The sequence below is a fragment of the Notamacropus eugenii genome, chromosome 5 (genome assembly GCF_028372415.1).
Source record: "Notamacropus eugenii isolate mMacEug1 chromosome 5, mMacEug1.pri_v2, whole genome shotgun sequence".
In the NCBI taxonomy this organism is placed as follows: Eukaryota; Metazoa; Chordata; class Mammalia; order Diprotodontia; family Macropodidae; genus Notamacropus; species Notamacropus eugenii.
The window spans coordinates 415,343,541-415,358,517 of record NC_092876.1 but is presented as its reverse complement, the minus strand read 5'-3'; the positions used below and the strand labels follow the sequence as shown (position 1 = coordinate 415,358,517).

At 38.3% G+C, this 14,977-nt stretch overlaps 1 protein-coding gene across 2 annotated transcripts in view; it reads right to left on the bottom strand.

The window, feature by feature from the left end:
* Positions 1–3,478: 3,478 nt before the first annotated feature.
* The window catches only part of HSF2BP (heat shock transcription factor 2 binding protein), a 99,700-nt gene continuing 88,201 nt past the window's right edge, over positions 3,479–14,977 (bottom strand). For both annotated transcript variants that reach the window (XM_072614833.1, XM_072614834.1), the window contains exon 8: positions 3,479–4,313. In XM_072614833.1, the coding sequence (XP_072470934.1) occupies positions 4,105–4,313 (209 nt within the window). In that variant the 3' untranslated portion in view covers positions 3,479–4,104. The remainder of the gene's footprint in view (positions 4,314–14,977) is intronic.

Genomic DNA, 14,977 nt, shown 5'->3' with positions numbered 1-14,977 from the left:
ATTTACCATTGGTCTTGGTCAAATAAGTCATTCCTTAGGACTGGCTCCTTACTAGGCTTGGCTATTGTATCTACCATTTGACTTTGCTACTGTCCCCAGTCAACAGACCTCTGATGGCTTTTCTGACCTTTTGAAGTTCACAGCAACATAACATGTTTGTTCTTTCTCTAATATTCATTCACCTTAAATCAGGAAAGAAGAAATATTGCAGAGACAAAAGAAACAGTAGTGTCATGTTTTCACATCCACATGTCAACCAAGTGGGGAGATAAGGGAGCTGGAGGTAGAAAGTAGGCTATGGCTGCCACCTCTTTGCCTACCACTGGGCTTACAACAGATCTTGACTTGTTCAACACCAGAGAAAAAGGAGCAAGTCAGGTTTTTTTAGTTTTTGTATGCATAATCACTTCTAGTTCATCAGTCAATTAAAAGGATTTTTGGTTTAAGCCAACAAGAAATAGTAACAGGTTTACTACACATGCTCTAAAGCGGAGAGGGAAAGGATCCTACATTTCCAGGCAGGGTCACCAAGTCTCCATGTGGATACTGTGCACATGCTAGGGACTAGACTCTCACTAGTTAGACGCATAATTATACCTAGAATAATTTATAACTATCACATCTTCATCTAAGCTTAAAAGACTTAAATGACTTAAAGTGTTAGAGATTATAAACATTATCTAAGCTATGCTTGTGGCTGAATACAATTGTTGTGAGAGAAAAAGAAAAACCTTTGTAAATGTTTTATTCAGTGTTCTAAGGACCAAAAACATCTGAACATATTCTCTCTTTTGTAGATCTCCTTATTTTCAGGGCCAGATTTTTCTGCCTCTGGAGATAAATAAATATTACCTCATGCTAATAAATATTAATAAAATTTATGCTATTTCCCCTATTTCATTTCTTTTTTCATGCAAGTTCTGTGTGGATAGGAACCAATGTCTTACTTATATTTTCATCTTTCCAGCTTCTAACACATTGAATTAAACACAATCACTGTTATGGGTTTTTTATGCAAAAATCTACTCATGCCACTCCTCAGCTCAAAAATGACTACCTACTTCCTACTGATTAAAGTTGAGAGGTCTCTACCTGGCATTCAAGGCCCACCACAATATGGAGGGATACTATTTATCCAGTCTTATTTCATATTATTCCCTTCCATTAACTGGATGGTCTAATCAAGCTACACTCCAATCCAACTCTCCATCTGTGTAGGGATGACTCCACTGTATGGGGGGCATGTACCATTCATCCAGAGTTCTGCTCCTACTTCTGTTTCCCTATATCTTCACTTTCCCCTATCTCCCTAGAGGTAAGGAAGTCACTCTTAAATTTTAATTTTGTGTTTAATTCTTAGGAATTGGGCTCCTCCAGCTACTGTCTTTTTTTTTTTTAAAAAACATATGTACTATATAAGCCCACATTAGAGATTCATCTTAAAACTGTGATAAAGTCCCAACTTTGAGTCACATGCTCAGATATATTGTTCTACTCTGTGAGAACTAGTTTCAGGAGGAAAAAATGAAAAGAAAGCCAGCTGAGACAGTCCTTTACTACCAAGCTCCTGAGGGATATAAAAATCTCTTCTGCTTTGGAGGTCTTTGAGCTGGTTCAGCACCAAAATAATATGCAGAATGTAAGCATGAACTTTTAGTTATTAGTAGGGTCTATAGCATAACTCAAGAGTGCAGGATGTGGAGGCTAAAGGCCAAATGAACCTAAGTTCTCCTGAATTCTACTTACTCCTGTACATCCTTCAAAAAAAACATCTCTAGGATGGTGTAATGGTGAGGGGAGAGATAATCAGGGGGATCTCCTTGGTCTGCTCTGGCAGGAGCATGTCCCTCTTCATGTTCCTTTTATTTCATCCCATTTCTTCCTACATATTGCCCCTTAAATCATCTCCTCTCTTTAATCTTTAATTTCTCTCTACTGGTTTCTTTTCTAATTCCTACAAACATCCCCAGGTCTTCCTCAATTTTTTAAAACCCTAACATCTCCTCAAGCTATTGCAGCAAGTGCTCCAGGGTTACTCTCCCAAGCCCCCTCATATTGGCATAGAATCCTCAAAGCTCAGCTGCTTCACATCCCCCATGGGGACTCTTGTGGCAACCCTGGAGGTGAGGGGTGGTTTTACTAATGGTACTGCATAAAAACTCTCATCAGTGTGTCTCTGCCAATAATTATCAGTTGATATCAATTAGTCAGACTTAACTAGAGGTATGTACTTATATAGTGGGCAGCAAGGTGGCACAGTGGATAGAGTTCTGAGCCTAAAGGCAGGAAGACTCATCTTGAAATCCAGCCTTAGATACTTACTAGCTGTGTGACTCTGGGTAAGTCACTAAACCCTGTTTGCCTCAGTTACCTCATCTGCAAAATGAGCTGAAGAAGGAAATGGCAAATCACTTTAGTATCTTTGCCAAGAAAACGAGGTCATGAAGAGTCAGACATGACTGAAACTACTAAATAACAGCAATCCTAGGTGGTATAGTCATTGTTGATAAAATCACACACACACACACACACACACACACACACACACACACACACACTCCTACACTCACACACCTCCCCCCTGTGATACAGTCTCCCAATACTACACACAGAGTCCCAGTAAAAGTGGTCTCAAGTTTAGAGGACAAATGCAGTAAAGGGGTAACAGCTCCTGATTGCTAAAAGGCCTTTTCTCTCCTTTATGGGCTATCTGTGAAGTTCCCCTTAGGTATGATATAGTTTATGCTACTCTGCTTTGAATCTGCCTTTCGCCCTTCACCTTATGTACCTTGATCAAAAGCCAGAAAGAATCTCATCATCCCTGGGTGTGGGGAAGGAATACCAAATCTTTGTCCATTTAGAGGTTTTTGAAGGACTGTCTGCTTCTTCTGAAGCAGCTGGGTAGACACTTTCACTTTCCCCAGTCACCAGAAAATAAACTACCTCTCAACAATGCCATTGCCATCCAAGCCCTCTTTGGGGATGAGTGGTTCAATGACTATAGGGTAATACTAGCAATATGGAAGGATACCATTGGTACCAGATTCCACTAAGGAAAGGGCTTTACTGGCCTGCCTTTGCCATTCTGTTACTGGGTCACGTGGTAATACCCACTTCTGTTCAGACTCACAGTTTCCTGATGTCTCTGTGTACCTTAGCACCTATCTGACAGAGTTGTTGTGAGGATCAAATGAGATAATATTTGCAAAACACTTAGCCTAGTGCCTCATACTTAGTATCAGACCATCTACTAATAGATACATACACACATACACACACACCCAAGCCAGCTGGATCCACTTAATAGCCATCCATTTACTCTTCCCTTACTGACTCTATCACATTCCCCTCAGCAGTTGTTCAAAACTTTCTCGTTTTTCTTCAAGGGTCCCCCACCCTGCTCTAAATAGATGATAGTGTCTATGTTTAGCAATAGATAGATTATTATATTATATTAATAGATATTAACAAATATACCAACCTTCTAGTTTTCATTTATTAAAAAAAATCAACAGATGCATTAGAAAACAAATAAAGGGTTAAAACATGAAATGTCCTTAAATAAGAGAGTTACCAAAAAATTTCAATAATCAACTGCTACTATTTTTTAAGACTATAATCACTCAAAGTGCACTGAAGTGGCTTGTTTTTGCTTTTCTTTACACACACACAAACACACACACACTCAGATTCACATTAAAGGCACCCAAGGAAAATGCTGACCTATGAGGTACATAGCTATTTCATTTTTCATTTTTAGGTGATATGTTGAGAAACAAAAGGCATAATGAAAACCTAGTGAAATTTAGTGAATTATTCACTTCAAGAAATACCACTTTTAAGATGTTCAGATATCCAGAAACAATTCAAGAAATGAACAAGATATGCCTTCTTGAGATGCCTTTGGCAGAATCATCCAACTATTTTTAGATGTTTATATTCTGCCATGAGGAACTTAATCCAGACTCACATATAAATTTATGTCCCTCTCTAGTCATTTGTATTTTACCACATGAAAAATATGGTTACAGCATAACAAATGCAAAGGGGGGGAATCAAAAACAATGACATCCATAGCCAAAATACCTCAATTTCTAAGTATCTCTACACTTCAAATTCTAGGACTTTAAAGTCTTCTAAGAGTTCTTGGGCTAGTGTTCGCAGGTTGAAATTTTGACTCTGAGATGTAGTTATGATATGCTGAAGGAGCATGGAGTCACGGAACTGTGATGCTAATTTGGAGAAGACTTCTGTTTCCAGAACCACAGACTGGATAAGACGAAGAACATGAAGACATACTTCTGCATCTGGATCTAAACAGAATAAAAAAGTTCAAACTTTTGATATGACACGAATTCTTTTGCAACCTTATATAAGTTTCTATAACTAAAGAAATTGTCTCCTTTTTTCTACAAAAGAAAGATTAATTCCATAATTGGTAACACAAGTTGTAAGTGAGAAATAAGAAAAAACTCAACTATATTCTGAATATTAATCAGCAATCTTATCACCAGAAGTTACTGATGATCATATAATTTCAAAATGCTGAACTCAAAAATAACTTTATATCTTTGGGTTTGTTATAATTCCTTCCACTGGCATCACATTCTTTTTTAAAAGATAACATTTCATCAGTATTCTTACTTCATATCCTAATACCACACAGAAGACAAAAGATAGAGAAACACCTTAAGAAGCAAGAAGCCCTCACAACTAAATTCTTTAGCTGGGATAAAGCCAACTGATTTTTAAAAATCTGTTTCCTTGACTGTACTTTTCTAATGCACTGATATTATTGTGCATTACAGTTAAATGTGCTCTACTAAAGTACAATTCCATTGCTTTAACGTGCCGTGGAGAAAGTAGTAGGTAAGGTCAAAGGCTGTGTAAGTTCTAGCAGATCTTGGGCTTAATGATGATGGACAATATCCAAGGACAACCTAGCTAAATTTAAAAAGATTTACGACCAAGTCAGTCTCAGGGTGATAAACTTTTCTACAACCAAAACTTAGAATTGTAGATGTAAAGCTGGAAGACTTCCAAGCTCAACTAGTCCAATCTTTTCAATGGATCTTCAGATTAGGAAACTGGGCCTGGAGAGGCTAAGTAACTTGCCCAAAATCATACATGTAGTATTTGAGGTAACATCTAAATCCAGTTCCTCTAACACTTTACAAACTCTTAAAGAACACCTAGATGAAATCATAAATATTGAACTATTGAAGAAGTAACAATTATTTGTATACATGTCTTTTTCCCCTTTTAGAGTATAAACTCCACGGATACAGCATAACAAATGCAAAGTGAGGGAGAGACCCAGATCCAGAAATAGGTTGTGTATTTATTATTTAGCACCAGGTTTCCCACAAATGCTGGGTAGGCCCCCTTCCTAGCTTCCCTCTTGTCCCTCAGGTGTCACTTAGGCTTTTTCTCTTATAACTGGAGGGTAGGATTTATTAGCCAAACCTGGCTACATCAGTCCAGAGGAAGGACTAATTCTGAGAACTCAATGAGGAAAATGCTGAAAGATTCCAGCAGGTAATGATCTTTAGAATTTCTATTTCCCTGGCAAATCTAAGGAGTATTACACATTTATCCCATCCTAAGTATCCCTGACTACTATAAACTTGTGCGTGCACAATTTTCCATTCTGTCTGGGACATGAAATTAGCTAGTTACAGTTCTGTCAGTTATAGAAGACAATATCTGATCTGATATCATGCACAGCACTCTGAGTTAAAGAACTGAGAAGTCTTAATGCTGTTGATGATGTATGTTAATCTTACAGAAATCAGCAATCCATTTATTTAGGATAATTAGATTTTTATCCACTTTTGTGAATACTATGTGAATACCCTGTGACTATTATAAGTAATATTCTTGAAAGCCCTTTGCTTATCATTTTGATTTAATAAGATAACATAAAAAAGCCACTGTATTCTACTTGTTTATTTCTTTTTTAATTTAGGCCTCCCAGATAAATTGAGAGATAATTTTTCATAAAAATTAACCCTCACCAAGAGCCCAAGCTAGCTATAATGAAAATCATAATTCCCTACTAATAAAGGTGACTAAAAAGGGATGGACAGTCAGGCAAGACTAAAACATACACGGCAGTGAAGCCGTTTGGGGCAAGGAAGAGGCTATTCCAGCTGTACTCAATATTTAACATAATGCTTATCAGTTACAATGAAACCATTTAGAGTGCATTAAATTTACATTTACCATTATGTAAACTATCATACATTCCTCAAAATAAGTTATCATTTGCAGTAGCAGCACTCACCTACACAACTGAAAGATTACTTTATGATCCTTCTAGGCCTCACTCACTTCAGGAAAAATGCATTTTTTTCTTAAGACTTTGACACTTTGTACAACAAATCATAATGCAGAAGTACTAATAAGATCACCACATGGAACAATGCACATTTTTAGCCTCAAGGCCATTTCATGTTTTGGTAGACCAATCTGTCAAATGTCAGACATAACAGAGTTTTATCACTGTCAGAAATGCTTATGGTCATTGTAATTCTTATTTCTTGTCAAGTTCTTTGTGAACCTTGTTAACCACTGATGTGGACAGTTTATTAGCAAATTAATTTCTCAGACAGTGATTCCAAGTCTATAATTCTGAAACGGGAAAAATACTCTAGTTTCCTGCCTGGGTTAATGATCTTGAATAGAAGGTATAATAGAATTCTTACCAGAATTACAAAGAACTGATGTAATTTTAACAATGTAATGAAAGAGTTTCATTGTGCAGATGCCCTCTCCAGAGCTAACGCTGCCATTTGGTATTACTGACAAAAGTCTCTGATAAAACAGACAGATTCTCAGTTACATCTGTCATTTGCAACATGGCTCTCTGGCAAATTGTTCTCTATAGTTAGGCTTAAGTAATTGCATCACAGCAGTACTAAACAGCTTAGAAGCAATTGACTCTACAAGCAGGGCCAACTCAATTCATATGTGCCCACAACATTTTCTGGCCACCTGGACAAAGCATTCATTGTTGTCAAATGATCTACAAAAGTGAGAAGAGTGGTACCACCACACAAGGAAATTATTTATAGAGTTGTTAGGTTTTTGTTTTTTGTTTTATTTTTTTTTTAATTTATTTATTTAACTTTTAACATTCATTTTAACAAAATTTTGGGTTACAAATTTTCTCCCCTTTTATCGCCTCCCCCCCCCAAACACCAAGCATTCTAATTGTCCCTATCACCAATCTGCTCTCTCTTCTATCATCCCTCTCTGCCCTTGTCTCCATCTCCTCTTTTGTCCTGTAGGGCCAGATAACTTTCTATACCCCTTTACTGTATTTCTTATTTCCTAGTGGCAAGAACATTACTCGACAGTTGATCCTAACACTTTGAGTTCCAACTTCTTTACCTCCCTCCCTCCCCACCCCTTCCCTTTGGAAGGCAAGCAATTCAATATAGGCCAAATCTGTGTAGTTTTGCAAATGATTTCCATAATAGTTGTGTTGTATAAGACTAACTATATTTCCCTCCATCCTATCCTGTCCCCCATTACTTCTATTCTCTTTTGATCCTGTCCCTCCCCATAAGTGTCGACCTCAAATTGCTCCCTCCTCCCCATGCCCTCCCTTCCATCATCCCCCCCACCCTGCTTATTCCCTTATCCCCCACTTTCCTGTATTGTAAGATAGGTTTTCATACCAAAATGAGTGTGCATTTTATTCTTTCCTTTAGTGGAATGTGATGAGAGTAAACTTCATGTTTTTCTCTCACCTCCCCTCTTTATCCTCCACTAATAAGTCTTTTCTTTGCCTCTTTTATGAGAGATAATTTGCCCTATTCCATTTCTCCCTTTCTCCTCCCAATATATTTCTCTCTCACTGCTAGATTTCATTTTTTAAAGATATGATCCCATCCTCTTCAATTTACTCTGTGCACTCTGTCTCTATGTGTGTGTGCGTGTGTGCATGTGTGTGTGTGTACTCCCACCCAGTACCCAGATACTGAAAAGTTTCAAGAGTTACAAATATTGTCTTTCCATGTAGGAATGTAAACAGTTCAACTTTAGTAAGTCCTTTATGACTTCTCTTTGCTGTTCACCTTTTCATGCTTCTCTTCATTCTTGTGTTTGACAGTCAAATTTTCTTTTCAGCTCTGGTCTTTTCATCAAGAATGCTTGAAAATCCTCTATTTCATTGAAAGACCAATTTTTCCCTGAAGTATTATACTCAGTTTTGCTGGGTAGGTGATTCTTGGTTTTAGTCCTAGTTCCTTTGACTTCTGGAATATCCTATTCCATGCCCTTCAATCCCTTAATGTAGAAGCTGCTAGATCTTGTGTTATCCTGATTGTATTTCCACAATACTTGAATTGTTTCTTTCTAGCTGCTTGCAATATTTTCTCTTTCACCTGGGAACTCTGGAATTTGGCCACAATGTTCCTAGGAGTTTCTCTTTTTGGATCTCTTTCAGGCAGTGTTCTGTGGATTCCTTGAATATTTATTTTGTCCTCTGGTTCTAGAATCTCAGGGCAGTTTTCCTTGATAATTTCATGAAAGATGATGTCTAGGCTCTTTTTTTGATCATGGCTTTCAGGTAGGCCCATAATTTTTAAATTGTCTCTCCTGGATCTATTTTCCAGGTCAGTTGTTTTTCCAATGAGATATTTCACATTCTCTTCCATTTTTTCATTCTTTTGGTTTTGTTTTGTGATTTCTTGGTTTATATAAAGTCATTAGCCTCCACCTGTTCCATTCTAATTTTGAAAGAACTATTTTCTTCAGTGAGCTTTTGAATCTCCTTTTCCATTTGGCTAATTCTGCTTTTGAAAGCATTCTTCTCCTCATTGGCTTTTTGAACCTCTTTTGCCAATTGAGTTAGCCTATTTTTCAAGGTGTTATTTTCTTCAGCATTTTTTTGGGTCTCCTTTAGCAGGGTGCTGACCTGCTGTTCATGCTTTGACTTCATGTCTCTCATTTCTCTTCCTAGCTTTTTCTCCACCTCTCTAACTTGATTTTCAAAATTCTTTTTGAGCTCTTCCATGGCCTGAGCCCATTGGGTAGGCTGGGACACAGAAGCCTTGACTTCTGTGTCTTTCCCTGATGGTAAGCATTGTTCTTCCTCATCAGAAAGGAAGGGAGGAAATGCCTATTCACCAAGAAAGTAACCTTCTATAGTCTTATTTCTTTTCTCTTTTCTGGGCATTTTCCCAGCCAGTGACTTGACCTCTGAATATTCTCCTCACACCCACCTCGCCTCCTGTTCTTCCCAGCCAGCGCTTGGGGTCTGAGATTCAAATGCTGCTCCCAAGCCTCAGGGCTTCGGAAGGGGCAGGGCTGCTATTCAGTGTGAGATTAAGTTCAGGTGCTCAGGTCGGGGAAGGGCCGCCTCTCGGGCTCAGTTCCCTCAGGGGGTTTATGCACAGACCTTCAACAATGGATCCAGGCTCCTGCCTGCTTGGGGAGCCCTGGTCTGCCGCTGCCTCAGCTTCTGCCTCCCGAAGGGGCCTGAGTTATGGGGGCACCCCACTCCCCTCTCGACTCGCCAAAGAGACCCTCTCACCGACCCCCGTCACCTGTGGGTGGAGGGACCTGCGCGGCCGCTGGAGATCCCGTCCCTGAAGCCTGCTCGGATCTGTTCCTCTTGGTGCCGCGGCCACGGCAGGGCTGGGCTGGGCTCCACGTCTGCAGCGCGACGGACCTTTTGCAAGAGGTTTGCAGGTCCCTCTGGAACAGAAATCTCCTTCGCTCCACTGTTCTGTGGCCTCACTGCTCCAGAATTCGCCGTGAGTTACTTTATACAGATGTTCTATGGGTTGTGGGTTCGGAGCTATGTGTATGTGCGTCTTTCTACTCCGCCATCTTGGCTCTGCCCCCTAGGTTTTTGTTTATGGTGGATATTAATAAATCCAGAATGGAGAATTAGGATATCAATGTCCTTCGCCAAATGATTCCTATAAAAAAAACCATCTCCTTTGGATGGGTTACAGATCTCAATTTTCTTTCAAACATGTCAGCTGAGGGCAGCTTCATCACACCAAAAAGCTTTATGTTAACTTACTGACACTTACAAAGTCAGTAAGAAAGAAAATAGGGCGTAGTGAACAGAGACTTGGAACTGGAGTCAAGAAACACCGAGCTTGACTTCTAACTCAAACGTCAGCTAGCTGGCCTTTCATTTGTAAAATGAGGTTAATAGTAGCACCTACCTCACAGGTGGTTGTGAAGATTTATGGAAAGTGCTTTGCAAACCTTAATCAATTATTGTTACAATTATTATTACTATTACTGTGAACAGCTCCTCTGATGTCAGAAAGGCTCATACACATATGCACACGCAAAATCCCTTCTCAATAACTCCCATCATTATCAGCCTAATTTATTGTTGACTCAGATCAAAAGATCTGGCTATGGCACTGAGACACTTTGATTTCATATTTCCGACTGCTCAGGAAATCGGCACTCACAAAAAGAGGACTCATGGACATGAAGAAAAAACAGCTATTCTTTTCAAATGACAAATGACAGACCTTTAGACACCTTAATTTCTCAAGTGTCAGAATTTCTTAATCAAAAATGCTGACTTACAAATCTTTAGATTCTGCTTCCAACACATTTCATTACAGCATTTATAGAAGACAGCTTTTAGAGTGTTTATATCAGTGGGACAGTTGAATATTATGTCTTTAGACATATTTGGCAACAAAAATTCCTTCCCCTTTTTTTCACCAATATGCCATCTGCATTATTATTTTCTATTTTCAGAAATTTCATGTTTGCTTATAGTCTAAAATATAATATAAATTAAAAGCCTATAACGCACTTATAAATATTCGTTTTAAAAAAATTTGAACAACAGGTACATTAATTGTAGATCTGTCTTACAGATATAGAAAGTAAGGCATGGTATAACTACTCCAAGAAAGATCAAGGAAAAGCACCAAAATGTGATCACTAAAATATAACCGATTAATGTCATGTGACCAACAAGATGAAGGACTAGACATTTTCTCTGATACAAACTCTCAAAACTCTCCTAAATAAGAATTATGAAATCAGCTATCTCCACAGGCTGAGATACTAAGAACCCTAATGAGATAATAACAATGATGAATCAACAGCAGAGGACATTAATCCCTATTCCCTAAGTGCTCACTTCGTACCTCCTTCCCCAACAGTGCCCATTCTCTGAAAGGGTTGCAAAATGAGCCCCATGGACTTATGCTCTGAAATCTACTGAGCAATTCTCTTGCCACTAAAAAGTAAGGAACAGAGGTAACTGGAGCAGGATGCTAGTTTGTGGAGGGGACTGTACCAAGTGTGAAGGAATGGGGACTGACATTCACATAGGGGCCAATTCCATCCCCTCAGAAATCATTTTGGATATAGTGAGGCTGGTGAATTCCCCAGAATGGAAGGAGGCAGAGACAGCTGTAAAGTCCAGCCCTCAAGGAAACTGATATCAAAAGGGAAAGCATCAGAAACTGAGCAATAGGGGAATATAAGGAAAAAAAGACTACAATCATGAAATATCTCAGGAGGAAAATTCAGTTAAAAAAAAAAACAAACCTTGAGCCCAAGCAGATAAAACAATAGGAAAGTTATTAATAATACAACAAGAGATGACTCATTTAGAACATCTAAATGAGTCCAAACATTTCTGAATAAATATTACATGACAAAGGAAAACGAATCAACATTCAGTGAGGCAGAGGACCCTGTGGATTCCCAAAAGAGCATGGAACCACAAGAGAATGTTCCTGAATGGTTCAAGAAAGAAATAAGAATGATGAAGGCAGAATTTATAGCCTATAGAGAAGAAATAATTGACAGAATAGAACAACTTGAATTCATGACAGCAAATCTCTGAAGAGAAACAAAAGAGAGAATAACTGATTGAGAATGCAAATAAATAGGAATTAAAACAATCTGGAAGAAGAAAAGCAAAAAGCAGTCACATTCAAAGAAAACACATTCTCCATACAAGCAAAACATATTGATCCCGAGTGGAGGATCCATAGAGAAAACATAAGATCATAGGTGTTCAAAAAGAACACAAGAAACCTAAATCGCAAGAAATCATACAAAAGCCCAGAACTTCTAAACACAGAAAACAACGTGCCAGCTGAAAGGACCCATTGTTCACCTCTAGAAAATAAAATCAGATGCCGCAACCCCAGGACACATAGTAGTTAAATTGAAGAATTCAATGACAAGCAACAAATTCTGCAAGGGACAAGAAAAAGATCTTCAAATATAAAGGAAAGAAAATTTGAATAATACAAGACTATTGTGTACTCACCAGAAAATCTAGAAGGGAAATGGAATAATGTATTACAAAGAGCAAAAAATGCAACATAAGGCAGCATATCCTGCAAACCTGAACCTAATCATCAATGAAAAAGAACAGATAATCAATAAAAAAGAGGCACTTGAAGCATTCCTAGAAAGAACACTAAATATGCTCTGATTGTTTGTTTTAGTACATCCCAGACAATAAAAACAAAAGAACGTTAAATAGAGAAACCAAGTTATTCCAGAAAAAAAACAGAGAAAAAAGAGAACAACACCTATGGTGCTAAAAAGCAGCAACAACAAGAATGGGGCCACTAAAAGATCTTTTCTAAAAGTACAGGAGGAGATTAAGGACCATAGACTAACACTGACAAGACCCTGCCTGTGGGTAAAACAATGGTCTGGTTTTTTTGTGGGATAAACTACAGCATGGGATGGTACATAAAAAGGAAGGGTAGAAGGGAATATGTGATGTACCATAATCAGATCACTAGTAAACAGTGAAGGGAAAATAACTCTTTAGTCACATTAGAAGAAAAAGAGTTATGGAGAATAGCAAAAGGGGGGGGGGGATTTAAATGGGGGAAAGGAAGAAGGAAAACTTGATTCAGTGTTGGGAGGAATTCTACTGAAAAATACTACCATGGAGGGGGAAAGAATCCATAATGGGAGATATGGACATTAAATATATATAATCTGCAGGGATTTGGTGCTCAGAAAAACCACTACTTCTCAGAGTATCATGCCTTCACTGATAGCATTCTGTCTTGGTAGAAGGGGAATAGGGGGCAACGTACTGGAGAAGGGTGGAAATGAATGGAACCCAGAGAGGAGGTTTCATGGCAAATGGGGGAGGGGGGCAGGAAATGAACATAAAGAGCAGTGGGGCTAGTAATGAACATCACACTCAGAGACAGAAAATTTTCTACCATTAGGCAACATTGAGTACAAGAAGCTGTTAATCTAGGTATATGGTCACTAAGATAAAAAATCTCCTTTTTCTTTACTCCTGGCTTGCGAAATTATCATAGAATGAAGTCAAGAACTACCAAGAACAAAATGGAATGCCAAGATGGATATAGTAATCATATCCCTGTTTTCATCACACTGATTACCAAACTGAGGGTCAGGGAAATAACGAAGAGGGTGGTAGAAGTAATAGGAGAATATGTACAATCTTTAAGGCCAATAGTATTGGTTTCTAAAAATAAGCACTTTTGGCTATCAATTAATAAGTTATCCTCTGCTGTTTATTTGTTACAAAAATGTTGAAATAATAAAGCTAAGTTATTAAATGAATATTTTCAGAACCTAACTACAGCTTGTTCTCCTCAACAGAAAGGGGCCAAATGTTCTTTTTTTAGCTTCTTTTAACATTTTTACTAATGCTTTTTGTAATATAATACATTCATTTCTTGTTATTTTTATTTTATTTTATTAATCTACCCCTCTCAATATTCCCTCCATTAAGCAAAATTTTTTCTAAAATCATGAAAAATAAAGCCCTCAATATATATATTTGTAACACAGTGGAGAAATATACAGAAGATATTTACTTCCAAATGCATAATCATAAATAGACAAACATACTCTTCCCCTTCACCTCTCCCCCACCCATAAGCGGGAAGCATGATCCTCCTTCCCTTCTATACCACTTCAGTCTCTAGGGAACAGAAGGAGGTTAGGTTCATAGCTTAGCTCAGTTCTCATACAGCACAGACCCAGTTCCAAGTCCAAATACCCCCACTGGGCTTGAGTCCCAGGCACCCTACTTCTCAGGGTTTCCATGCTAAGATGGCTAGCAGCTGTACCACCCTGCCTACAATCTTGGCTCCAAGGGTCTCCATGGCTTGAATTCTGGCCTGGTCTGTGAGGATCACCTCTGACACCTGAAACTGAGGACAAATAACAAAAAGCAGAAACAAAACCCCCAAGCCATTTCTCAGAGGGTGTGGGGACAAAAGAGTAAGGAGGGGAAAGTCAAGTCCCTCCCCCCTACCTTTCTGGTTCAGTTCATGGCATCCATTCTGGGTACAATAGCTAGGATTACAGTTGAAAAGACGGTGAAAAAAGAGACACCAGTTCTGTCTCACCAGTTTTAAAGATACAGCCAATCAAAGGAAATTACTTCAGTCATGCGGTTGGAGATGCAGCTATCTCCACATTAGGCAAGTTATGTATTACACTTTCTGTATTTTAAATTCATCACTTCTTTGGTAGAAGGTGATTGGAGGGTTTTATTTTCATTCTTTTGGACTCATGGCTTATCCACTCTGTTGATCAGAGTTCTAAAGTCTTTCAAAGTTGTTTATCTGCTATTGTATAAACTGTCCAACTTCTACTCATTTGCTTTGCATCAGTTCATAGAAGTCTTCTCATATTTCATTAAACACATATTCCACCAATTAGTTATTCCCCAGTAAGAAGAAAGCACCTTGTTTTTAATTTTTGACTACTACAAAAAGAGCTGCTATAAATATTTTTGTACATTTAGGTCCACTTAATCTCTTAGCAGTATATCTGGGTCAAAAGGTATGTAGAGTTGAAAAAAATCTGAGGGCATGGTTCCAAACTGCTTTTCAAAATGGTTGGACCAATTCATAGTTACAGTGCATAGTTTTCCCCACAGTCCTGTCAACATTTATCAACTTCCTCTTTTGCCATTTTTGGCAGTCATCAAGTTATGAGGTAGAATGTCAAA